Source organism: Mauremys reevesii, unplaced genomic scaffold, assembly GCF_016161935.1.
Source record: "Mauremys reevesii isolate NIE-2019 unplaced genomic scaffold, ASM1616193v1 Contig81, whole genome shotgun sequence".
Classification (NCBI taxonomy): Eukaryota; Metazoa; Chordata; order Testudines; family Geoemydidae; genus Mauremys; species Mauremys reevesii.
In genome coordinates, this window is record NW_024100897.1 from 73,350 (window position 1) to 100,223 (window position 26,874).

At 48.7% G+C, this 26,874-nt stretch overlaps 1 protein-coding gene and 1 long non-coding RNA gene across 3 annotated transcripts; one reads left to right on the plus strand and one right to left on the minus strand.

The window, feature by feature from the left end:
* LOC120394874 (peroxiredoxin-2-like) lies at positions 1–14,016 on the minus strand. The gene is made up of 5 exons (XM_039519050.1): positions 13,065–14,016; positions 2,788–2,941; positions 1,465–1,587; positions 717–847; positions 1–191 (listed from the first exon to the last, which is right to left on the minus strand). Exons 1-5 carry the CDS (start codon positions 13,132–13,134, stop codon positions 106–108), a joined length of 564 nt encoding a protein of 187 aa, XP_039374984.1. The 5' UTR covers positions 13,135–14,016; the 3' UTR covers positions 1–105.
* On the plus strand, positions 13,789–26,874 carry LOC120394875. Of its 2 annotated transcripts, none has more exons than XR_005592421.1 (5): positions 13,789–14,017; positions 14,134–14,271; positions 14,482–14,593; positions 17,004–17,264; positions 26,300–26,874. It is a non-coding gene; the product is annotated as an uncharacterized LOC120394875 (long non-coding RNA). The 2 variants fall into 2 exon arrangements; XR_005592420.1 differs by lacking the exon at positions 26,300–26,874 and adding an exon at positions 24,973–25,124 and having other exon boundaries at positions 13,790–14,017.

A 26,874-nucleotide genomic window follows, 5' to 3' on the forward strand; every position in this document is an offset into this window, starting at 1 on the left:
TTTAGTCACAAGCTTCCCACCAAATATCCCCTTCCAATGGAGGGGAGCACGGGGGGGGGGGGGCACCTTCACAGTAGACCAGGTTCTCCACCAGCTGCCCCGAGCTCAGTGCTGCTTGGCGAAGTACTCCTTGCTGTCCTTCACCGTGGGCTTGGTGGTGTCACTCCCGGGTTCCCAGCCTGCCGGGCACACTGGAGAAAGCAGGGGACGGGGGTTAGGAGACCAGAGGAGGGAGCCTGCTCTGCATTCCCGCACCCACCCCACTTACTTTGCAGATGGGGAAACTGAGGCAGAGCAAGGAAAACCTCGGTTTGATGCCAAGTCCTAGGCTAGTGTTCTAACTGCTAGGCAACACTTCCTCTCCAGCTTGGAGGTCTGCCCAGGGCGGCATGGAGGTGCAAGCACCGTAGGTCCATGCATGGGGCTCTTGCCCACCCCTCCTGCCCAGTGTGGGGTGGGGGGAGGCATCTCTATCCCTTGGAGAGAAACTCCCCAGTATAAGCAGAGTCTGCAGCCAGCTCGAAACAGCTGGCGTGGAGAGCCCCTCACTTCCCCCCGTCCCTGGGGAACAAACTCAGACCTGCTGCCCCACCCCCCCAGCTGTGGGGCACTCACCCCATCTAGACACGCTGCTGCAGCTGGTCCCTGCATTCCCCTAACCCGGCCTCAGCCTTCACCCCAGGGCCCAGAGAGCTCCCCCCAGAGCCCAGCCTCACCTTCCCCATGCGTGTCCGTGTACTGGAACGCCTGCACCAGACGCAGCACCTCCTCCACCGAGCGCCCCACCGGCAGGTCACTGACTGTGATCTGCCGCAGGATGCCCTTGTCGTCAGTGATAAACAGGCCCCTGTGGGGGAAGAGGGATCACACCTCAGTGGAAGCCATGGATGGGGGAGCACAAGCCCCCCCCCAAGATAACATATCAGATCTGTCATGGTGGGGATCCAGTGGGATCTGGGAGCCTGCAGCCTCCCCCAATGGATGTGAGGCACCCCCACCTGACACCTGCATGCTCAGTACTAAGCAACAGCCCCCCACCGAATCTCTGGGTGCACGTCAGCGCCAGAGATGGGAGATCTCCAGCCTCACTCACAGCGAGACCGGCTCCAGGGTGCTGATACCTGAGTGATCCCCTCAGCCTGGCATCCCATGGGGCTCCTTCCATCTCTCCCTGACCCCCCCACATACCCACCCTGGTGTTCACTGTTCTCACACTCCCCTGGCTCCCCGATCAGTATCCTGCTGGCCAGATGCACCCACCCTTCGCCGGCCAGGGGGACGGGGGGGGGGGGTCGTTCGACAGTAGCTGGCGCTGCTGTGAAGTTGGGGAGCAGGACTCCAGTAGGGCCCCAAACCCACCATAGGGAGACCAGAGCGGGGCCTCAGCACAAGTGCTGCCCCCACCCCACCCCGAGCAGCCCCCAGAAGCTCCCCCCACAAGGGCTACCAGTCACCCCCACACACCTGTAGACGAGTCCCTCATCCTCCTTCAGCACCCCATAATCGGCGTCCAGGCCGTGGGTCAGATCCGACAGCAGGGGGATGTTTATGGTGCCCAGCCCCCCCTCCTCCTGCGGGGTGTTGACCCTACCAGGAGACAAGGGGGTTAATCCCACACTGGGGTACACCCCCAATCCCAGCCATGGGGACCCCCAAATCCAGATCTGCCCCCAGCGCTGGCTCCCCACTAGAGGCAGCCACAGGACTGGCACCAGAGTGTCAGACACCATTTCCCACTCGGGGCACATGGGGCAGAGCCCAGGCTGTGGCAGGTCCAGCACCACCCCACCCTGTGCCAGACATCTGCTGGCTCGCAGCATCAGGGGCTGAGGGGCAGCTGGTCCTGCCAGACTCCCCCCCCGCACCGCTCTCCCACCCCAACTACCAGACAACAGACATCCAGGTTAGATACTAAATCAAAGGATCTGAGCCAGTGCTCAGACTGAGGGGGGGCAGGAGCGGCGCCACGGTTTCTGGCAGCCAAGGCAGAATTCGGGGGGCAGCATTTTGTGTGATCCCCACGGGGCGCGCGGGAGCTTCCGGCTACGCTCCCGTCGTGCTGCCGAAGAAGGACCCTTCACCGTTACAGGCCTGTCTCTGGCTGGCCCCAGTGGCTGGGGGTGATAAGGCTGCTCTCCCAGAGGGTGCCCCAGATAAAGCCAGCAGGGGCCCACCCCGCCCCACCCCTCTGGGCCAGCTGGTAACATCTGCTGGATTCTAGTCACAGCCAGGAGGGATGGACCCCACCCTGGCCCCCCATCTGACCAGGGCGCATGGGTCTTTTTGATAGCTCGGGAGGCATCTGCACTGGTCTGGGGGGCGGTTTCAACCCCTGATGCCCAGGGGCTCTGACCCCTCTGGCCCTTCCCCGTCCCTAGGGGCCCGGTACCAGCTCCAGCCGGGTTCAGGGACTGGACAGGCAGTTTCCCCACCCCCACCCCAACCAGTGGGGCCAGGCACCTGTTGTAAAGGGCTGGCAAGATCCTGACCTCACGCCCATCACGGGCCGAGAGGAGAGGGGGTGTCTAGGGGGCATTTCGGTCACCGGCCTGGGACGCTTCGGAAGGCGACAGACCCACAGCACGTGACAGATGGAAACCAGGTTTCCTGATGCATTAGCTGGGGTCGCGATCATAGCCAGCGCCCCCCCCGCCCCCGCCCCATGTCTCATTCCCTGCCCCCCCGAGCCAGCTACTCCCCCCCTTTCCCCTGGGACAGATAAAAGATGGGCCCCCCGACCCTGCCAGTCCCCCAGCCTAGGGGGCAGGGAGACCTCGCCCCACGCACCAGGCCAGGTGGGCGAAGTGCGAGTCCACGGAGGCCCCCAGGACCTCGCAGCGCAGCCTGCGGAAATCCTCGGCGCACTCGCTAAAGGCGATGATCTCGGTGGGGCTGACGAAGGTGAAATCCAGCGGGTAGAAGAAATGCACCACGTACTTGCCTGGGGGGGGCAGGGGGATAACAGGTCAGCAGGGGGCGCGGCACCCCACCCAAGTCCCCGCCCCCCCTTTCCTTCCCTCCCCTCCCTGCAGGGTTTGAATTCTTTGAAGCCAGCGCCAAGGACAACATCAACGTCAAGCAGGTCTTTGAGCGCCCGGTGGACATTATCTGCGAGAAGATGAACGAGAGCCTGGACACCAACACTACCCTCGTTGTGCCCCAGCCGTGCAGTGCTTTGGCCAAGTGTAAAGCGATGGGGTCTGGTTCTACACTCAGCTTCCTTTAAGGGTCCCCTCAAGATGCCCCCATTGCAGGAGGGGTCTCTCTGACCCCCCACCCCAAGGGCTATGCACCAGCCCTGCTCCTGGTGTAAGGTGCCGATGGGGGCATGGCCAGCAGGCCCTATACTGTTCTCTGCTTCTTGGGGGCGGAGCAGCAGTAGAGCAGCCCTGAGGCTGCTCTTGCTGCCACCAGGGGCAGGGTCCAGAATACTGGCAAAGCGAGCGCCATTCATGTGTAGGGGCGGGGAGCACCATTCCTGTGTAGGGGAGGGGATTCCATGTCCCGAAACAGGAGCCATTTCTCCCCTTTCTCCCCTTTCCTTCCCTCCCCTCCCTGCAGGGTTTGAATTCTTCGAAGCCAGCGCCAAGGACAACATCAACGTCAACCAGGTCTTTGAGTGCCTGGTGGACATTATCTGCGAGAAGATGAACGAGAGCCTGGACACCAACGCCACCCTCGTCGTGCCCCAGCCGTGCAGTGTTTTCGCCAAGTGTAAAGCGACGGGGTCTGGTTCTACACTCAGCTTCCTTTAAGGGTCCCCTCAAGATTCCCCCATTGGAGGAGGGGTCTCTCTGACCCCCCCACCCCAAGCACTATGCTCCCGGTGTTAACGTTGCCCGGCTGTCAGTGTCAATGATCAGTGGAAATCGTTTTGCCTCCTTTGTGGGTGTCTGGTACAATCGCCGTTTATCGACCCTTCCCGATGAAAAGCGAACCCATCTAAGCTAACGTGCATGTATTGCTGAATCAATTGGTGGGGGCTTTCGCCTGCTAGCAAGGAATGATCCTGAGTTCAGAGCTGTTCCTAGCTCCATATAATCACGGCCTTTTCTATAAATGGCCTTTTTCTGTTGTTAAGAATTTGTCAAAAGTCCCCCCAAAAAACATCTTAGAATTACATAAAACAATGGCCTGGGTCTTCGGCAGCTTTGTACAGAGGGTCTGGCCCAATTTGCGGCCACAGTCCTGGTGCGATGTTGTGCAAATCACGTGGAAAGAGATTCGCTGCAGCTGGACAAAATGTGTTTGAAATGAGAAGGTTTGTCCTTAATAATTCAGGATGGTGGTGACCGCACAAATAGCGCCCGTGTTCCTTTTCCCAGCTGTCTTCCCCCCTCACCCCAAAAAAGCAGGAAAATGTAGGGAGGCGAAATACAGACCCTCATGCCTTTTAATTCCCCTTTTCCTCTCGCTTGTCAGTTTCACCCAACAAACTGCTTCCGAATCTTCTTTTTGCGGCGTGGGGTCTGGGGGCGATCGGCGGAAAATCTACCAAACCGCCTGCAGTTTTGCGGTGATGTTAATTGGCCCTGGGGAAACGGCTGCGTCTGCCATGTGCCTGGCTAATGAGTTCTTTGCACTTATTGCTAAGGGGCAGGGGTGGGGTTAAACAAACGAGGTGATTTGTCATTAGGGGAAGGCTAATTAAAGATGGGCACCTTGCCAGCGGCCGGCGGCTTTTCGTGCTTCTTGCTAATGGCAAATGGCTGGGGGAAGCAAAGGATGTGGGTGAGGAAAAGCAAAGCCGAACCTTTCCTTTAGCAAGCGTTGGGGCAATGAAGCCCGTCGGGAAGGGTGGGCTCGTGGTGAAAGCCCTGGCCTGAGACCCGCATTCAGTGCCCGCCGCTCTGTGCCTCAGTTTCCACCTATCTTTCTTCTGCCAGCAAGCTCAAACCATCTCTGACCATGGAGGAAAACCGTGATCTCCTTGATCAGTGCTTCAGAAGTTTATTTCCCCTTCCTCCCTTGGAGATGACGAAAGAGGAAGGCGAGACAGCAAAGGATGCTCTGCATATACAAGTACGTGACAACAATTCTCCTCTGGCACCATCCACTGTATTTCTGCCCAGCAAGGGCTATGCACCAGCCCTGCTCCTGGTGTAAGGGGCCGATGGGGCATGGCCAGCAGGCCCTATACTGTTCTCCGCTTCTCGGGGGCGGAGCAGCAGTAGAGCAGCCCTGAGGCTGCTCTTGCTGCCACCAGGGGCAGGGTCCAGAATACTGGCAAAGCGAGCACCATTCACGTGTAGGGGCGGGGAGCACCATTCCTGTGTAGGGGCGGGGATTCCATGTCCCGAAACAGGAGCCATTTCTCCCCTTTCTCCCCTTTCCTTCCCTCCCCTCCCTGCAGGGTTTGAATTCTTCGAAGCCAGCGCCAAGGACAACATCAACGTCAACCAGGTCTTTGAGCGCCCGGTGGACATTATCTGCGAGAAGATGAAGAAGAGCCTGGACACCAACGCCACCATCATCGTTCCCCAGCCGTGCAGTGTTTTGGCCCAGTGTAAAGCGATGGGGTCTGGTTCTACACTCAGCTTCCTTTAAGGGTCCCCTCAAGATTCCCCCATTGGAGGAGGGGTCTCTCTGACCCCCCCACCCCAAGCACTATGCTCCCGGTGTTAACGTTGCCCGGCTGTCAGTGTCAATGATCAGTGGAAATCGTTTTGCCTCCTTTGTGGGTGTCTGGTACAATCGCCGTTTATCGACCCTTCCCGATGAAAAGCGAACCCATCTAAGCTAACGTGCATGTATTGCTGAATCAATTGGTGGGGGCTTTCGCCTGCTAGCAAGGAATGATCCTGAGTTCAGAGCTGTTCCTAGCTCCATATAATCACGGCCTTTTCTATAAATGGCCTTTTTCTGTTGTTAAGAATTTGTCAAAAGTCCCCCCAAAAAACATCTTAGAATTACATAAAACAATGGCCTGGGTCTTCGGCAGCTTTGTACAGAGGATCTGGCCCAATTTGCGGCCACAGTCCTGGTGCGATGTTGTGCAAATCACGTGGAAAGAGATTCGCTGCAGCTGGACAAAATGTGTTTGAAATGAGAAGGTTTGTCCTTAATAATTCAGGATGGTGGTGACCGCACAAATAGCGCCCGTGTTCCTTTTCCCAGCTGTCTTCCCCCCCCACCCCAAAAAAGCAGGAGAATGTAGGGAGGCGAAATACAGACCCTCATGCCTTTTAATTCCCCTTTTCCTCTCGCTTGTCAGTTTCACCCAACAAACTGCTTCCGAATCTTCTTTTTGCGGCGTGGGGTCTGGGGGCGATCGGCGGAAAATCTACCAAACCGCCTGCAGTTTTGCAGTGATGTTAATTGCCCCTGGGGAAACGGCTGCATCTGCCATGTGCCTGGCTAATGAGTTCTTTGCACTTATTGCTAAGGGGCAGGGGTGGGGTTAAACAAACGAGGTGATTTGTCATTAGGGGAAGGCTAATTAAAGATGGGCACCTTGCCAGCGGCCGGCGGCTTTTCGTGCTTCTTGCTAATGGCAAATGGCTGGGGGAAGCAAAGGATGTGGGTGAGGAAAAGCAAAGCCGAACCTTTCCTTTAGCAAGCGTTGGGGCAATGAAGCCCGTTGGGAAGGGTGGGCTCGTGGTGAAAGCCCTGGCCTGAGACCCGCATTCAGTGCCCGCCGCTCTGTGCCTCAGTTTCCACCTATCTTTCTTCTGCCAGCAAGCTCAAACCATCTCTGACCATGGAGGAAAACCGTGATCTCCTTGATCAGTGCTTCAGAAGTTTATTTCCCCTTCCTCCCTTGGAGATGACGAAAGAGGAAGGCGAGACAGCAAAGGATGCTCTGCATATACAAGTACGTGACAACAATTCTCCTCTGGCACCATCCACTGTATTTCTGCCCAGCAAGGGCTATGCACCAGCCCTGCTCCTGGTGTAAGGGGCCGATGGGGGCATGGCCAGCAGGCCCTATACTGTTCTCCGCTTCTGGGGCGGGCAGCAGTAGAGCAGCCCTGAGGCTGCTCTTGCTGCCACCAGGGGCAGGGTCCAGAATACTGGCAAAGCGAGCGCCATTCACGTGTAGGGGCGGGGAGCACCATTCCTGTGTAGGGGCGGGGATTCCATGTCCCAAAACAGGAGCCATTTCTCCCCTTTCTCCCCTTTCCTTCCCTCCCCTCCCTGCAGGGTTTGAATTCTTCGAAGCCAGCGCCAAGGACAACATCAACGTCAACCAGGTCTTTGAGCGCCCGGTGGACATTATCTGCGAGAAGATGAAGAAGAGCCTGGACACCAACACCACCATCATCGTTCCCCAGCCGTGCAGTGTTTTGGCCAAGTGTAAAGCGATGGGGTCTGGTTCTACACTCAGCTTCCTTTAAGGGTCCCCTCAAGATTCCCCCATTGGAGGAGGGGTCTCTCTGACCCCCCCACCCCAAGCACTATGCACCAGCCCTGCTCCCGGTGTAACGTTGCCCGGCTGTCAGTGTCAATGATCAGTGGAAATCGTTTTGCCTCCTTTGTGGGTGTCTGGTACAATCGCCGTTTATCGACCCTTCCCGATGAAAGGCGAACCCATCTAAGCTAACGTGCATGTATTGCTGAATCAATTGGTGGGGGCTTTCGCCTGCTAGCAAGGAATGATCCTGAGTTCAGAGCTGTTCCTAGCTCCATATAATCACGGCCTTTTCTATAAATGGCCTTTTTCTGTTGTTAAGAATTTGTCAAAAGTCCCCCCCAAATACATCTTAGAATTACATAAAACAATGGCCTGGGTCTTCGGCAGCTTTGTACAGAGGGTCTGGCCCAATTTGCGGCCACAGTCCTGGTGCGATGTTGTGCAAATCACGTGGAAAGAGATTCGCTGCAGCTGGACAAAATGTGTTTGAAATGAGAAGGTTTGTCCTTAATAATTCAGGATGGTGGTGACCGCACAAATAGCGCCCGTGTTCCTTTTCCCAGCTGTCTTCCCCCCCCACCCCAAAAAAGCAGGAGAATGTAGGGAGGCGAAATACAGACCCTCATGCCTTTTAATTCCCCTTTTCCTCTCGCTTGTCAGTTTCACCCAACAAACTGCTTCCGAATCTTCTTTTTGCGGCGTGGGGTCTGGGGGCGATCGGCGGAAAATCTACCAAACCGCCTGCAGTTTTGCGGTGATGTTAATTGCCCCTGGGGAAACGGCTGCGTCTGCCATGTGCCTGGCTAATGAGTTCTTTGCACTTATTGCTAAGGGGCAGGGGTGGGGTTAAACAAACGAGGTGATTTGTCATTAGGGGAAGGCTAATTAAAGATGGGCACCTTGCCAGCGGCCGGCGGCTTTTCGTGCTTCTTGCTAATGGCAAATGGCTGGGGGAAGCAAAGGATGTGGGTGAGGAAAAGCAAAGCCGAACCTTTCCTTTAGCAAGCGTTGGGGCAATGAAGCCCGTCGGGAAGGGTGGGCTCGTGGTGAAAGCCCTGGCCTGAGACCCGCATTCAGTGCCCGCCGCTCTGTGCCTCAGTTTCCACCTATCTTTCTTCTGCCAGCAAGCTCAAACCATCTCTGACCATGGAGGAAAACCGTGATCTCCTTGATCAGTGCTTCAGAAGTTTATTTCCCCTTCCTCCCTTGGAGATGACGAAAGAGGAAGGCGAGACAGCAAAGGATGCTCTGCATATACAAGTACGTGACAACAATTCTCCTCTGGCACCATCCACTGTATTTCTGCCCAGCAAGGGCTATGCACCAGCCCTGCTCCTGGTGTAAGGGGCCGATGGGGGCATGGCCAGCAGGCCCTATACTGTTCTCCGCTTCTCGGGGGCGGAGCAGCAGTAGAGCAGCCCTGAGGCTGCTCTTGCTGCCACCAGGGGCAGGGTCCAGAATACTGGCAAAGCGAGCGCCATTCACGTGTAGGGGCGGGGAGCACCATTCCTGTGTAGGGGCGGGGATTCCATGTCCCGAAACAGGAGCCATTTCTCCCCTTTCTCCCCTTTCTCCCCTTTCATCCACTGTATTTCTGCCCAGCAGGCACTGGGTGATGGCAGTCACACATGGCCTCCCTGGCAAGGTTATGGTTAGCTTTCCCCGTCCCCCACACACAAATGCTCTGTGCTGAGCCTCACTCCTTCTCTTCTGGTTTCAGTCACTCTATGTGAGGTCCTTGGAAGCCCTTGGCAAGCTAATGGAGACTTTGCTGGAGGAAGAACCAACCACAGACTGGTTCCAGGAAATGTTTGAAGTGAGTAGACCATTGAACCGTGGTGGAGATTGTTTCTTGTGTTACAGCAGGGAAGAGCCAGAGATTTAGGGGGTCAAGCTTCAGTTGTGGAGGAATTTTCCACAACGGAGTGAATTTTAGGGAGACAGCACCAAATTCTTCCTGGGATAAGCGGGCATGTGCCCCATTGAAATCCACGGAAGCTGTGCCATTTTATGCCAGGGCTGGATTGGGACCAAGTTCCTACAATGTCATTGACACTGCTTGGAGCGGCAAGAAAATCACCACTGCAGTAGCCAAATCCAAGAGAACCAGTTGAAACTGATCAGTTCTTCAAAGAGGAATTAATGAATATTGAGTTAAGCCCTGTGTATGGAAACTCATTCAGAGGAGACTTCCTGTTCCTCAGACATGAACAGAATATCGTGAAGAGCTGAGGCGTGGGGAGTTTGATGCACCTTCAGTATAAAAATGCAGTTATAAAAGGAGCTCGGCTGGGGGGACTTCTCTGCTCTTATTCAAATTAATAAAAAGAAATGTTCCTTTCTGTCATTTTGCCACTCAATGTAGGAGAAGGTGCCCAGGAAACAGACCACAGCAGCAGACATCAAACAGCATGCAATGTGCTAGACATCTCCCATTAGACAGTCTACAGCAGACATCACATACACGGGCCCAGATTCATCTCTCATGTAACAACTTTGGCTTCAATCGAGCTACAGTACACCAGAGGTGAATCTGGTCCCTGGGACTTGTCTAATGGAAGAGCCCCTTAGATATACATGTAATTCCTTTGCTACATGGAGGTCAGATGCTTTGGAGAAGGATTTTAGTGACAATTAAACCTGTTTAAGAGGAACTTTTGGGAGGGATTTTCTGATACTAACTCTGTCCATTCCCCTGCTCTACCAACAGCTCCTAAGGACATGGTTCAGTTCAGGGAAGGAGTGGGAAAGAGAAAGGGCCTTGCAGGCCAGCATCCAGCTGCTGACTGCCTATCAAGTGACAGTTCATAGCACAGTGAGTATAGCCGTACTCTTCCTTGAACTGACTTCCCTGCTTACATCAGATCTGACACTCAACGCAAATGCATGAAAAACTCTTCCAGGACAGCAGCTTGGATCTGAAGGTGACTAACATCCCTCTGCTTCCGTAAGAGAGAGGTTTACAAAACAATGCTGTGACCACGCTGCAGGCAGACTGCAAGAAGTAGAGGGAGACAACCCCCAAACTGATGGCTTATTCTATCATTAGATTCACCAAGTCAACAACAAAAGAGCTTCCACGCTAGTTAACAAGATGCCAAACACGGTCCTCTTTTGGCATTCCAGACCTTGGCTCCCCGGTACGGGCCGTGGTCGAGCTCGCCCTGAAGCTGCGTCCCAGCCGCCTGCTCTGCAGCCGAGTGCTCTGCTCCGTCGGATCGCCCGGTACCGGGAGGCCTTGGCGGTACCGGCGATCTGGTGCCGAGGGAGCGCGCCGTGAAAACTAACTAGCGCTCGGCGCTGAGAGCGGAGGAGCAAAAGCTGCCTCCTGCAGGAGCTGTTTAAAATGAAAGCCCCGCTCCCCTTTGTTCACTGACTGGAATGCATAGGAGCAATCACTCGAAGAAGAACTAAATCTAAGATTTATTGTTAAAAGAAAGAAGAGAGTTACAAATGATTAAAAGATCAATATCCAGACAAGTGATTTTCAATGTTCATAGTTCAGGATCACAACAGTGATGGAATAAACTGCTGGTTTGTAAAAGTCTCTCTGGAATCATCCCAACAGATCAGAATCCAAAGGCAGCTTAGATGTAAAGTCTGTTAGTTTTTCCAGGCATTTTCCAGGTTCTTCCAAATAATCATTTGGAAGATCTCTGTCCTATGGCTTACACTGTCCCTGTTCAACGTTTAAGCAGACTACAGATGGTAGGATCAGGCCCGAGCCTTCTCTTTTATAGCTATTCTACCAGGCTGACAAGCCTACCTCACAGAAATTGTCACAGAAGGCCCTTCCCCTCTTGTACTTTGCTTTGAAGATAATCTTCTGTTTCCTGTGCATACACAGTAAACTAGTTACATTCATTCACATAAGGTAATTAGCCGTTCTTCCATTATAACACAGATAGTTAAGCTGAAGATAATGTAGAAATGATTGGTTTCCTGAAGTGTCTTACATCTTTGATTTTAAGGTTAACTGAACACCTTGCACACATAATTAAGGCAATTAAGCCATGAAAGGGAATTTGCATCTACAAGCTAATTTAGTTACATTGTGAAACTTCTAACCGGGTATAGATAAACACAGAGAAATACACTTAGCATCTATTGTTCATTTTTGAATGAGTTGATGATTGCTAGTCTAATAAATCTCTTAGAAATTCACATGCAAGTAAACTGTCTTGATACAGTAAAAGTGCCTCTTGTTAAGTTATTATGGGTCATCCACAGGCTGAAAGAAAACCATTTTTTCATCTTTCCTGGTGACTAGTCCCTAGACATAGATCATAAGAATGTCATTTTCAATGCATAGACATGACTCTTTACACAGCATCTGTACATTTCACAATGATCTTGGTGACATGGGCTTTTCTTTGAGACTCATATGGCAATCTTTCAGTGAACTAGAATGTACATACCATACCCCTCGGCACCCACTCTGTGACCCTTACCAGTTAACACTGAGTGATTCCTGAGTCATCAGTTGACTTCAGCTCTGGTAGCCCATTAATGTACATTTCCCACCAATCTCACATCCTTATTAGTTTCTATTATTGTTGCGTTTCTTTATTCTGTGCCAACAAGGTGCTCAAATTACAGACTTCATGGTTTTATAATGTCTCTGAGTTTTCCTAGGAAACCAGGATCTAAACTTTGTTCACGGATGGGCAGCAGGTATCAAATAAACATAAGGAAGTACGACTTCACACAACACATGGTCAACCTGTGGAACTCATTGCCAAGGGATGTTGTGAAGGCCAAAAGTATAACTGGGTTAAAAAAAGAATTAGATAAGTTCATGGCGGACAGGTCCATCAATGGCTATTAGGCAAGATGACCAGAGATGCAACCCCACGCTCTGAGTGTCCCTAGGCCTCTGACTGCCAGAAGCTGAGACTGGACAACAGGGATTGGATCACTTCATGGTTGCCCTGTTCTGTTCATTTCTTCTGAAGAAGCAGGCATTGACCACTGTTGGAAGACAGTATACTGGACTAGATGGACCATTGGACTGACCCAGTAAGACTGATCTTAGGTAGTGACCACAGTGAGTCAGGTTTTCAAGCATAGGTGCCTAAGTTTTGTCCACAAAACTCGAATTTGTTCCCATGGATGGGTACCAAGCTATGTGAATTCTGGTGCTGCAGACACAAATGTATATTCTGCTCATGCTGTTGGCCCATGCGCAGGACAGATTTAGGTACCTATATGTGACGGGGTAGTATGCTGTGCCCCAGCCTCTTCCATGAACACAGACTGCTCTGAGTCCCTCCAAAGTGTTCTAGGGATGCCTGCTCCTGAGATCCTGGTGGTAAGGGCTCTGATGACTGTTTGACCCCAATGGATGATCTTAAGTCACCTTTACTCTTAACCTTTGTTTTCTTTCTCCTCCCTCTTGTCTCTCAGGGGACTTCTCCATCCTCACCTTCTCTGTGGCTTGTACTTTCGCGTCTAGGTTCCTCCAGCCCCTTTACATATATTTCCTCTTTACCTGGCCCTGCAGGTTTTATTTCCACCCTCCTGGGCCTCCACACATGCCTTGGTGTCCCTGTTAGAAAGGGATCCCAGTCCATGCCCAGGAGAAGGCAGTGGGGCAATCCATCCACTATCCCTACATGTTTCTGCCTAAACTTCCCCTTGATTTCCAGAGTCACCTCTGCCATTGGGCAGAATTTATTATCCCCATGTACATATTCAGTTTTGATCCTACCTCTGGGAAGTATCCAGTGGGGTTTCACTAACTCCTGCCTGATTAGCAAACAGGATGAAGCTGTGTCCATTAGTCCCTTTGGTGGCTCCTCCCTACCCAGACCAATATGGTAACTACTTTCTTTTTTCTTCCCTGCCTGGGAGTCTTGTCCCAGCCACAAAACTGTGCAAACCCACAGCCCATTTTAGGACAGTCTCTTTTTAGATGTCCTTCACGTCCATGTCGGAAGCACACTGTAGGCCAAGCTCCCACTACAGTTCCTTGAGGCACCTTCCTCTGCTACTTGCTGCCCTTCCCAGCTGGAGGCACTCTGGTCCTTCTCAAATCTAGTCCCTTAAACCACTGACTCACTCTGGGAATGTCCGCCTCTGCAAATACCTCTGTATCTTTAACTATGGGGTCCAGATTAACCAGCTGGCGCCACGTAACCCATACTCAGGTATGCTCAGGGAGACTCTGAAGAAACTTCCAGAATCATGCAGTCCATGATCTCCCCCAGTTTCAGTATCTGGCTTTACCAATGAGTGGCCCAATCTTTTAATTTCTGTCCAAATGCACAGAGGCCTAATCCCTCAATCCATTTTTCAACTCTACATTTCTGGCAGTACTTTTCTGTGGAGAGGCCCCACCTGGTCCAACATGGCTGCCTTAATTATGTCATAATCTCTTGCCCGCTAATCACTAAGAGCCATATATGTGCTTCTCTGGTTAAATAGGGTGTCAGTCAAAGGGCCCACATTATTCTGTCCCTATGAGGTCTCACTGCTACTCCTTTAAGAGTAACCAAAACCAGATCAGGGTTGTTTGCAGGTCCCATTTTACAGAGTCTGATCTCCTGTGCCTGGTTTCCATTTCCTGTCACAGGACTCAGCAAACTTTGGGGGAGTTGTTGCCAGACCTGGGCTTGCTCCCGTATAAATTCCTGAAGACTCTTTTGCTGTTAAACCTATCAGGTAAGCAAAGGCTGTTTTTTCTGCATGCTAGGATTGTTGGAAGGTTTGTAGGGTCTTCTACACCAGCAGTTCTCAACTGTACTAATTGCTGCAGTTCTCTGCCTCTCTTTCCCCAGGCTTTCTATCCAAGCATTAGAGTCTGTGCTTTTCAAGGGTGGGAATGAGAGACTGGTGAGAGCACTCTGGGAGCAGAGAACATGGAGTCTGCTTGAAAACCCCCAGACTCACCATGAGGGAGTGTGTCTGCTGGTGAGGTAAGAGATCTAGGAGGCATCATTTTATCCTTGGGAATCAGTAGCAAATAGAGTGGCTGAGAGGGAAACTCCAGTTTATAGCTTTGTGGGGGGGGTGCCCTGGGTGGAAACACACAGCTCCCACCCATAGATATCAGAGCTGTCTGCTCAGAGCAGCTGAGTTTTTGAAGTGTGCAATCAACCCCATAAGTGGTTTCTTTTGTCTTCCAGTGTTCCGCTAAGATCTGGACTAATAACACCTGAGATCATCCAGAGCCTCCTCCCCTGGGTGAATTCCCCAACAGAAAATAGCCAAGTCACCAGCACAGCTTTCCTTGCCCAGGTGAAACACAGGGCTCTGAAGAGCAGTTTAATCAGTAGACTGTTGTCTGCCTTTCTTTCGGGAGTTGTACAGTTCAGTTAATAAGAGTAATTGTCATTTTAGATAGTAGAATGGATCCTCCTTTATATGGAAACCTGGCCAGGAACTTCATTCTACCTTTCGGAGTCATTCTCTCTCAGATATTTTTATTGCTGCTATTGGCTAAACTAGCTACACAACCACAGGTGCTGGCTGAGAGAGATACAGAGTTTGAATTACTGGATCTCTTCTGTCAAGTCCTAGTGCTGATACTAACCAACAGCTCCTGATTTTGGTTTAGCTCAGCAGATCTTCTGAATGAACCTAGTGTCCTAATACTATAAAACAAGCAACATACAAACACATTCACATCTATTTTAGATTCTCATTACTGTAGTATCTGAGTACCTCAAAACTCTGTAATGTATGTATCCCCACAACACTCCTGGGAGGTAGGGAAGCACTACTATTTCTATTTTACAGGCAGAGAACTGATGCACAGAAGGGCTAAGTGCCTTGCCCAAGGTCACACATGAAGTCCTAGGCTAGTGCGATAACTGCTGGACCATCCTCCCTTTCCACAGCCTTCCTCTAACATCTGCATCATATTTCCCACTTATGATAAGCAACTATCTTCGGGCCTTATCTGGTTCTAAGAAAAACAATCGATCTGTGCCTGGGATGGGCTGTACCTAGGCTTTGAGGCTTTTTACAAGAGGCCCTGTGGTCCTACTACACCCTGCCCCAGGAAAAGAGCCACAAATCTGGGTCTGTCTAGAGAGGCCTCAGGAAAGCAGCCAATCAGAGCCCATCAGGCTCAGCTAAAAGGAGCTGCAGGGCCTTAGCAGGTCAGTTTCTGGCAGGAACTGGAGGAGCAAGAAAGGGTGCTGCTCTCTGGCTACAGAAAGTCAGGGGATAGCTAGAGTTTGATTCTGGAAGCATTTGTTTAAGCTGTGTTTGCAGGAAGAGAGTCCCTAAGAACTTTAACCCTGAGGTGAGAGTGAAGCTAAAAGTGGCTGGTAGGAAGAAGCAACAATGAACTGAAAAAAAGCAGTGCCTAGCTACTGTTTACAGGGTCCATGGTTTGGAAGCCAGAGTTATGGGCAGGCCCAGTTCCCCTACCATCTACAGTGGTATAAGCCCCATGAAGGGGGAAAATGCTTATGGAGAGCTTGGACAAAGGGCAGAATTTCAAGGACCCAGAGTTGGGGCTGGAGAACCTAGTGAGGGCAATGGGACTGTTCTTGACTATCCCAGAGGGGTTCATTTGGACTTTGGGACTTAGCCAGAGGCCTGAGCCACAGAAGACTCACTGAGGTGGGCTGGCAGGGTTCCCCAGGGGTGAGAAAAGGACTGTGGTACCAGACCCAGCCACTAAGAGGCTCTCAAAATGTGAGTGAATCCCTATTATAGTGCCCAAAAGGAAAGCTCCATGGTTTTAAGACATTTCTCATTTGTGTGGAATAATAAAGTTCAGGGTTGGCTCTAGGATCCCACTGCTCATTGCTGTAGCTCAGCTAATACTGCTGCAGAACACTCTGTGTGTCTGTGCCTGTGTGGTGAAAACCTGGCCCCCTGTAAATACACTCAGAGTCAACCTATGATGCAGCTCTTGTAAAATGCAGCCAATTAACACCACAGTGATCATGGGTGTAAAGCTGTGGCCTCTTTTTGAGGGTCTGCTATTGCCCAAGATCTAAGTCAAGCTGAGGCAGTGTTTGGGTGATGATGTGCTAATTTATGAGCTGCTTGATGCCTGCACAGTATTTGTCATGGCTTTGCCACACATAAGGTTGTTCTGTTGTTGATCTTAATTTGTTCTGTGGCATTACATAGTTCGTGGTGTTACTTGTCACATGCACAAACACTCTTCCTATCACTGGTCCATCCGTAGTGGACCTATATGTGGATGCCTTGCCCTGATGTTAACAGCTGCAATGGACAAGCATTATTACAATTACCTGTGCTCCTACACAATGCTGCATTTTTGAAAGGCCCGATTTTATGGAGCCAGGTGTAGACCCTGAGGGGTGCATAACCCCAGCACAGAGACAGGCAAACTCTCTGTGCTGACCAAGCCCTTAGTTTCTTGCAGAGTGGCCTCCTGTTAATGTACTAAAAATTAAGTAGGCCTCAACTGTGTGCTGCTGTATACTTGTGCAATTATACAAGTCCCCAGTTTACACAATGGTATGGAACAGGGGCTTTGTTACATCAGACCCTGAATCAGGGAGAAAGTTCCTTAAATATATAGCCTTATATTAGTTATATGCTGGTACCTGGTCAAAGGGGGCTTTTTTGCTTGCTTTATTATTCTCTTGTCTGTTTGTTGTGCTGTTAATATGTGTTAATTAATGACAGTTAAGGACCATCTTGTTCTGTGTTTGTACAGGTCCTAGCACAATGGGAATCTGGTCTGTGACTGGGACTATGAGGCAGTGCTGGAATACAAATAATCACATGCTGATCTACAGAAATACTTTTGTACCCTGGCCATCCCCACTGGCTTAAGAGATTAGTCACTGAAAATGGAAGTAAGTGACCTTGACATCTGCAGTTTAACTCAGTCCCTTCATCTCCTGCACTGAGTGTTCTTTCCGCTCAGTATATGCTGTCTGAATGCACAGGAGAACCGTGATGGATGGTGACAAAGGTAAGTGGTGTTTCTTCTCCTTCTCTCTTTTCTCTTTACAGATCAGGCTGCAAGTAAGACCTGTGACCCATGACCATCCCTGGCTGCCACTCAGATGGACAGCCCTGAGGCTGTGTCCAGGGCACCTTTTATAGGCTTGCCCAGGAAACCCCTTAGAAAAGACAGCCCCTGCTTGGGGCTTGGGAAACCCCTTAGGAAAACTGGTTCTGACTGGAACTTGTTTACAACTTCCAGGAGAACTGTTCACTGTAAGGGCAGAGGGGCCCAGTGCTATGAACTAATGTCTGCAGCCCTTAGTTAAGCAGAATAAAAGTCAGGAGGAATTTACCTGAATGAGGATTGAAGGGTCTGTCCTGCATTCCATGCACCCCTTGGTATCCTCAAAACTTGCTCTGGCTGCAGTTGGCATTTTGTTGTGTCAGAACACAGCCTGAGCCCAGAGAGAGAGCTGCAGTATGTGGCTTTGTGAAGAAAAAGGAGAGAGTCACAGTAGTAATAAATCTCTGAGGGCTGGTCTTGTGTTGGGGGTGGCATGCACTGGACAATGTCTACTGACGTGATCATGAAATGCCATATTTCATCAGAGACGCTATTAAGTTAAATCCCAAATCTAACCTCACTGGGGCAAGATGTTGACTGATGTTACAGATAGAGATTGGCTGCTGCACATCACAGAAGGGTTAATAACTATTTTGTGGTGCCCAGATGGATGTTTTAGAGTGTTGTTTACAATGAGGGGTCTCAATCTTTTTCTTTTGAAGCCCCCCGCCCTCAACATGCTATAGAAACTCCATGACCCAGCGAGGGAGGGCCCTCCAGGATTCAGATGTGGGGGGTGTTAGCCAAAAGGGCTCGTTTCCCCCTGGAGCTTACCTAATTACACCAAGGAGGCACGGAGACAGGAAGACGAGTACCACACCCTTTATTGATCGGTCAGCTGAGCGGGTGTTCCTCTCGGCTAGTGCCAGAGAAAGAGACACACCTTACATGGCCAGATGGGCCTACCTTTATACCCCGAAACAAACAACTTAGCCTACGTTTGTCTACGTCATTTGGTTGACCTGTAGAACCTGTACATGCATCTGTTAGGGGATAATTGGATATGCAGGATACATATATCATTTTGTGGGGGCTACAAGATACATACAGCTGTTGAGGATACATTTGTCATTCTGAAGGGGACACAAGATACATCCGTTGACCCTTTGTACTAGATACTTTGGATGCATACATGTGAACGCAGCTGCATACACTTGGGGAGCCAAACAAAACTGATAAGCGAAATAGCTGACTTAGGTAGATACACGGCCTTCAGTCTAATAAGTTCTGTAAGCTTTCCAACACGGTTTGGGCAAGCATAGCATAACTTTGGTTCACTCAGGCCTAATACAAAAAGGCTTCATTAGCACTATGATTTTCCAACAACTCCCCCCTTTGAGAATACTCACCAAACCTTTTGGCTGAGTTTTCTCACACTTTGAGGCCAAAAAGCAATGAAGCTCTGCAGAAATATTTACAACTGCTCTTTTAAGCTTAGTCACCCCCAACCCAGGAATGAATGCATGGACAAAAGAGTGGAACCTTGTTCATTGAACAACTAAGGGATCGGGGCACTGACTGTAACTCAGGTAGGCATACTCAATGGTTTAATTTCCCAGATGCCTCGGTGAATAATTTAGTCCCATATGCATCCTCCCCATGGACCCGGCAGGATTCGGTATGTGGGAGCCACACCCACCCTAACCGGTCCATATGCTTGGAAGGAGCACTGTAAATGTACACACTTTCATCCAGAAAGTGTCCGAATATGTTTCCATGACCACAGATCAGATGGTACTTCAGATGTGTCTGTAAGGGCAGTGGGCCAAGTCTGGTACTCAAGATTACTCCAAATGGCCATCAGCTGGTCATTCAGGAAATCCTGAAATTTTAAACATACTAGATCCCACTGCAATGCCTTCCCAGCCTCAGTGATATTCAATACCATCTCTGTCAGTAACTTCTGGGTTATAGAACTAAGGGTGGAAATGACATGTAACTCAACTGCTCCAGCCTGTACTTAAGATAGCTGAGCTTAAAAATAAGGCTAGTGGCCCTTTCTAGTCGGCCCAATTTCTTATTATGTTCTTGGCCTTTAAGAATATTCCAAATGGCTGTTACAGTGTTAGCCCCAGCCCACAGGATCTGCCCAATTTCTTCTTTTTCCAGAGGAAATAACCCAGGCTCTTTGTTGTGCTAATCTAATGGCAGCCCCTTGTGAGCAATCTGGGTATGTAAAAGTGATCTGAAAACTGGATAAAGGCAATGTCATTTAAAATCCAATTAGGAGGGCAATACATACTAAAGGATTTATCCAAAACACAGGGCGCAGCCTGTAGAATAAACCCCAAAATTCAATTAATACCACATTTCCAAACAGGATCCCACAAGTTTCTTCCTGCCAGTGTAGAATTTTTGTTTCTTTACCAGGGTCAGTTCTCAATGTCCTTTTTAGTCAGGAATTCCTGGACTTTGGCAATGTCAGTGGAGTGAGCGTTCCTTCTCCTTTCCCAAAACAATTGTAGTTTAGCATTCTACAGGGGAGAGATTATCAGCACATCACCCTGTAATGGTTTTTGATTCTTCTAGAAAAGTTCAAAGGCACAGTAGGTCTGTCAGCGGACAAGGGAGAGGTTAGCTAGCACGTCACCTTGTCCTTTTTCCCTGCTGTCCAGAAGGCACAGTGGAGCTAGAAGAAGGAATAGGCTAATCATATAGGAGAGTTCTCCTGATGTGGACGGGTCTTTTTGCAGTGAGAATCATGGGTCCAAGCAGTCAGTCTTTGGCACTTCACAGCATTGTCGGTAGTCAGCAGGACTCAATAAGGGCCTTTCCAGCGTGGAGCCAAAGCAGTCTTTTGTTGGTGGACCTGTACATTGATCCGGTCTCCAGGTTCCATGGAGTGGCAGGGCTGCTAGGGTCTTCGGGTAGTGCGTCTTTACCTGTGTAAAAAGGAAACCTAACACATTGCATTAGTGTCTTTGCAGATTGTACAGCCCCCCTTTTCTGGTTGTTAGCCAAGTGTCCTTGAACGAAGTCAGTGTATTTTTTTTTTTTTTTTTTTTTTTTTTGGACTGAGCTTGCTAGTTAAAGTTTTTCTCATTTAACTCGTTCTTTTTCCTTTTCCCCTTTTTGGCTTCCTTTTTTTAACCTACAAAGGAAACTTTTACTTTTTACTTATACACCTTTTGTTAACAATGAACACATACACATTGCTGTTATACAGTACATTAGTCTTATTATTTAATGTATGCCACATATACCCTTCTACTAAAATAACCTTATTAGAGAGCTTTGGAACAACAAGCCAGGACAAGCACACCCACTTTGATGAGTTCATTTAATACAAGCTCTAGTTCAATAGCTTCCCACCATCCCCAGCCCTCTGGCTAGAAATCTGAGGTAGCCAGAAGGATCCCATGTACAATATGGGGAGTGGGTTAACTTTTTATGTCCTTGCTTCCAAAGACTGTTAGTATGCAATTTGGCCAATGCAGTTTTTTTCTTTTACTTAAGAAAATACATAAGACTTTAGTATATTACATTTTTCTGATGTATTCAAACACTTTGTATTTTAAGTTGAACAAAACAAATATCTGCATTTCAATTCAAGCCTTCTGCTTTATTTCAAACCAGACCATCCCATGAAAATATTAAACACATTCTGGCCACTTGAGACAGACCACAAGACAGAACATAGAACACAAAACATAATTTTTACTCTGCCAGTAAATCATGGTATGTTGTATGCTGTTTAGCTGGCATTAGTTTTCTTTGATTATCTGAAAGACAAAAACAGAGGTCTACCCCTTTTGGGCAGTCAATTATTGCTTAAAATATACAAATACCCTTGTTGATTTTAGGCAAAACAGGGGAATTACCCCATATTTTCTTGTATATGTTTTATAGGCAGCCCAGGTTTCAGTGGCTTTTACCTTATCAGTTAGATAATTTGCATTAATACAGATGCTTTCTGGCTTGCTTTTTACTTTTAACTCCTGCTTTTAAACACTGAAAGAAAACATCACCACTTATAGTGCCTTAGAGCCTAATAAATTTTCATTTACACAGCACTGTATACATTCTTTAGCTAATTCAACAAAATTGTTCATAGCCAAATGATTGCAATCTAATAATTTCTTTGCCTGAATTTATTTACAAACATTTAAAAAAAAACACCAAGAACTTTTCTCTTTAGCATTTTTACAAAGTTCAACTACTACTCCCTCCAGCAACTACAGAGTTAACTCTTCACTCTCCTTCAAATCACTTGCTCTTTCCTTATATCACTTGCTTTGTCTTTCAACAGCCACTTACCAATTCAAATCACCATTCCAAATATCCTCCTGAGTATTTGAAATCCCCATGCTTATACTTACTTACTTCTTCCTTCCACGAGACCCTCAAAAGTTTCCAACCTGTTCTCCAAGCTCTGTCTGTTGCCTGCCCGCCTGGGCCCGATCCTTTTTTTTTTTTTTTTTTTTTTTTTTTTTTTGCGCTGAACCGTTTCTTTCATGGGCTTCTGCCCCCACCCTTCTGGTTTTTTTTCCTAAAACATTTTATTCACAAGACGACCCGAGTCCTCCCTCGTGAGGCTTGCCACCTGGGCAAAACGCATGGCCCACTGGCGTTAACTATTTAATTGCCTCTTGTAGCAAACACACTGCTGTTACAGCGTATGCTGAGCACGAATGGTTACATTTTAACAAGTCCCTGAAGGACTGGTACTTGCTTAGCCAGGGCTTCCTTTTCTCCAACTACTCTATTGCCCAGTCCTGCTACGACTGGGGGTAGATCCTTTCACCTGCCACCCTTCCTGGTCAACCAGGGTGGAGAGAGGAATGCTAAACCCTTCTCCAGTTCTCAGACTTACTGCAGCTGAGAATGGGCACATCTTTAATTATGCAATCCTCAACATATAACACCAACAGAACCAAATAAAACAAACATAAAACAACAAGGGTAAAACAAATAGATGGTGTAAATTCTACAGGGTTCCCCCATTCTCTATTGCTCACCAAACTGTGACAAATTTCTGTTACCAATTTATGCCTCGTGTCAGGTGATCAAACTGACACTGCAGGACGTTGCAGGAGGATAGAGAAAATACACCATATAACCAAATTTTAAAGCTTCATTAAAATGATAAAACAACAATGGAGAGTGTTGGGAATGCTCCCACATCACTCAAGAAAGATATAAATGCCCCATACTTACACATATCCAGACTGGCCACGTCTGTATATAACATTCAGAAAAGGGGAATAGGTGGACGGGAGATTATCCTGTATACAGCTTGTTCAGAATTTCCAACATGCTTTCGCTCTTGGGAAGGCTGTTCTTTTACACCCTGGAATCTCCTGCGGTGTCTCTTTCAGAGATTCTAGTCCAGGTCAGCTACCTGTGGCTTCTCCAGTGTCACCAAGCCACACCAACACCGGCATCCGTCACAAAGTCAGACTGTTGGATCTCACCAAACAGTTAAGCTTTGCAAATGTAATCTCAGTTCTGTAACTTGTACTGCCTTTGGTTTGCTTGACCTTGAGCATAAAACAACTTTCTCTTTTTATCTCTGGGCGAAGCTGAGTTTTAAATTAACCCGTTTCTAGACAAATTGCTCACACTGTGTCAGAGGCTTTTCTTTGGTGATTAAAAGCTCCTCTGAGATATATGATCCTATCTAGATTAAAGGTACCTTTTAATGGGCATTGTTTAGATGGATCTTCACGTATAAAGATTCCAATTCTCTAAATACCTGCAGGTTTTAGAACCATAATGTACGTACATATAATATGCTGGGGTACCCTTAGGGGGTGAGGTGGAATGTTTAGACTGTCCCTTACCCACACGGAAAAGAAGGGGGGGGGAGAGAAGATGGGTTCACACGCTCCTAGACCCGGTTACAGTTTTGGCTTCCAGCATACCAATAGAACAAGAAACAAAAGTACCCCTACCAAAAAGAAAAGCCAGCCCTGGGGCTGCTCTAAGTCCCAGTAATTGTTCAGCACGGCCCACGGACTCGTGGAGTTAATGGAATTATTCATTAGCCGTGTCTGAACCTAGGTACCTTAACCAGAAAGCTTTTACCCACACAGCTTCCTATTTGTGGGTTCCTTTACCGTTAGGGGCCCAAGGTCCCAACCCGCACTTCGGGCGTTAATCCTCAAACCCAGGAGGTAACGCACTTACCACGCCCGGAGTGGCCACGTCTGGCAGGTGGACTCCTCTTCTGGTACTGTCTTGCCTCCGTGTCGTTTGGAGTTCTCTATGGAGGGGCGTAGCCGTCCCGGCCGATTGCGGCGACCCGGAGCTCGAGCAAACCAATAGCTCAAGGTGGCCACTCTCCTGAGCCGTCCTCGGCCGCCGGTCAGCGCCCCCAACAGGGAGAGAAGTCCCGGCGGAGTCGCCATTTGTTAGCCAAAAGGGCTCGTTTCCCCCTGGAGCTTACCTAATTACACCAAGGAGGCACGGAGACAGGAAGACGAGTACCACACCCTTTATTGATCGGTCAGCTGAGCGGGTGTTCCTCTCGGCTAGTGCCAGAGAAAGAGACACACCTTACATGGCCAGATGGGCCTACCTTTATACCCCGAAACAAACAACGTAGCCTACGTTTGTCTACGTCATTTGGTTGACCTGTAGAACCTGTACATGCATCTGTTAGGGGATAATTGGATATGCAGGATACATATATCATTTTGTGGGGGCTACAAGATACATACAGCTGTTGAGGATACATTTGTCATTCTGAAGGGGACACAAGATACATCCGTTGACCCTTTGTACTAGATACTTTGGATGCATACATGTGAACGCAGCTGCATACACTTGGGGAGCCAAACAAAACTGATAAGCGAAATAGCTGACTTAGGTAGATACACGGCCTTCAGTCTAATAAGTTCTGTAAGCTTTCCAACACGGTTTGGGCAAGCATAGCATAACTTTGGTTCACTCAGGCCTAATACAAAAAGGCTTCATTAGCACTATGATTTTCCAACAGGGGGGGCCCTCTGGGCTTCAGCTACGGGCAGGATTCTGCCCTGTGGGACTGGGGGGGCTCAGGAGCTCCACGGAATGTGGGGGGCTCAAGACTTGCCCCGCAGAGCAGGGGGATTGGGGTCCAGTGGGCTGTGGGCCCACAGTTGAGACCAGCTGATTTACAACACAGCACTACAATAATGAGAGAGACAGTTTAGTTACACCCATGTTCAAACAGTTGCAATTTACATATAAAACAATGTAGATTACAACAGTGCTCCAGGAGCTACAGTGGCATGGGAGGCACCTATACTGCCATCACCGGCCATATACCTGCGGTGATTCCCTTAGACAGGAGGAATTCTCTAACATCAAGCTGCAGCTGGTTTAAGTTCACTGAGTGCTACTTAGATGGTGCAAAATGAACTTGGTGGGCCAGAGAATACAGCCCTCTGAGCTCACAAGCCACAACTCTGAGTTGCTGTCTATTAACATGTATTAAAGAGACAAGGTGGGTGAGATCATCGCTTTTATTGAACCAACTTAGAAGTGGGAAGTTGGAAGCAACTTGAAAGTTAGTCAAATAAAAAAAATTACCTTACGCACCTTATCGTTCTAATCTCTTGGGACCAACTCGGCTATGACAACACTGCATATTAACATGTATGTCCTACACTTTCCTTGCATGCAGGATGGTGAATTTTACCAACAAACTGAGGCATGAGGAAGTGGACCAAGCAGTAGAGATGACTGTAAATGTCTGAAGTGATATCACACCACTACATTTTGTGACAGTAGACAATGGCAATGCTAATACCATGATTACATTTGCTTCTAAAAGCTGCCTGGTTTCTTTGGTGCTTCCTTAAAGAGTATTTCCAAAAGACATTTCGAAGTGCTAAGGAAAGTAAACAACATGAATTTCAGTGCTGCCTATCGTCTCCTATCAAGTCAGGCTACTCCTCCTATTGATGTGCAGTATCTGGCCCCTATCCTTCCTATCTGGTGACTCTTACAAGCCAGGGTAAGCTGAGCTGCCTTAAGGCTACTCTACTTTATGGCAGCCCAGGGGATGGGGAGAAACTTTTCTCCTTTCCTGTCACCTCCTGCACAGAGTGCAGCTGAGCAGAAAACACAGATTGGAGACTGAGTATAAGGCCTTATTCTGCCCTCAGATACACATGTTAAACTTGCATTGAATGCAATGGGAATACCATGGTTGTAACTGAGGGCAGACTTTAGGCTTTAAAAGGAATTACTACTCAAAAGATTTCAGGATTGGGGCCATAGTGTAAATCTGCCCTGTAAGGAAGATACCAGTCTCTTCATAAAATTGATTACTTTAATAGGAATCATTTAAATTTAAGAAAAATCTGGGAACTCACACAGAAACAGTGTTTAATATTTAGAAATACATGTGTGCAGGACAGATGTGAAAGAAATATTCACAATGTTGAAATTGGATGGCCCAGATCCTTACTTCCTTGTATGTCCCCTTTGAGCCATTGCATTGGCTCAGAGGGCAAAAAGGGAACTGAATGTTGCTTTAAAGTGGCAGCTGAAGATTCCCCTGTAAGTACTAGGAGGTATCCTGGGGCAGTCTAAGGACCAGGAGGGGGGCATGGCAAAGGTATGAGAGGTGGGACTGGAGCATGATGTGTTCTTGCAATCTTGGCCAGCAGCATCTTGGGAGTAGCTACCTGGCACAGAAAGTTAAAACTTGGCCCCAGACAGTTTAAGAGATTGGCTGGGTCAGTAGAAAGGTGACTTGAACCTACCTGTGAGCCTCTGTTTCCCAGAACATGAAGCAGAGCTCTGGAAAATCTGGGGGTTTGGCTCTGAGTTGTTGACCTAACACATGCCTGTGTGGTTTGAAACATTAGCAACAAAGAAAAGTTAAATGAGATGGCAAGTTTGAGGACCATGTTTTTATCTTTGCTCAAATTATGGTTGTTTGAAGTTGAGTTGATTATTTGGTTCCCTCAACTGTCAGCTAAAACCTTTATGTACTTTGCCAGAGCCTGGAGACTTTTTCCCCATTTGATGGGTCTTGTGGTGAGCTGGGTCATGTATATGGACCTGGAGAAGAAAGAGGAGGTGGCATTCATTTGGATGAAGAGAAATTTTGGACAATGGATTATGTCTGGAAAGGCAGGTGTTCTGTTTCCCTGATCAGCTCTCCCCCGAAAGTGCAGTGAAGCAACAAGCATTAGCTTCAGACTCTTGCGGCAACTTTATGTACAGTGAATTTCATTGCATATGTCCCGCTTGCTGATGCCACCATGGCAATAGGTAACACATGAATACAAGCCAAGTTTGATTTAAAAAAAAATTGCCTCAGGTTAGGCGGTTGTGTTCATATCTAGGTCCCCAAATAAATGGCTTGACTTGTACTAGCACTGAGTGCTAAGAAATTCCGAATAGGTACTCATTTTTAAAAACAATATTGGGCAAAGTCCACTGGGAGTATGAAGCAGTTTTGCTATATAGAAAGAGTAGCAAGCTCCAGCAAACAGGCTGCTTTCAATTATCTTTGCACTATACCCATTTTTGGAGAATGACTTTAGTCTAAGTCTAACTTTTCTATGTTGCA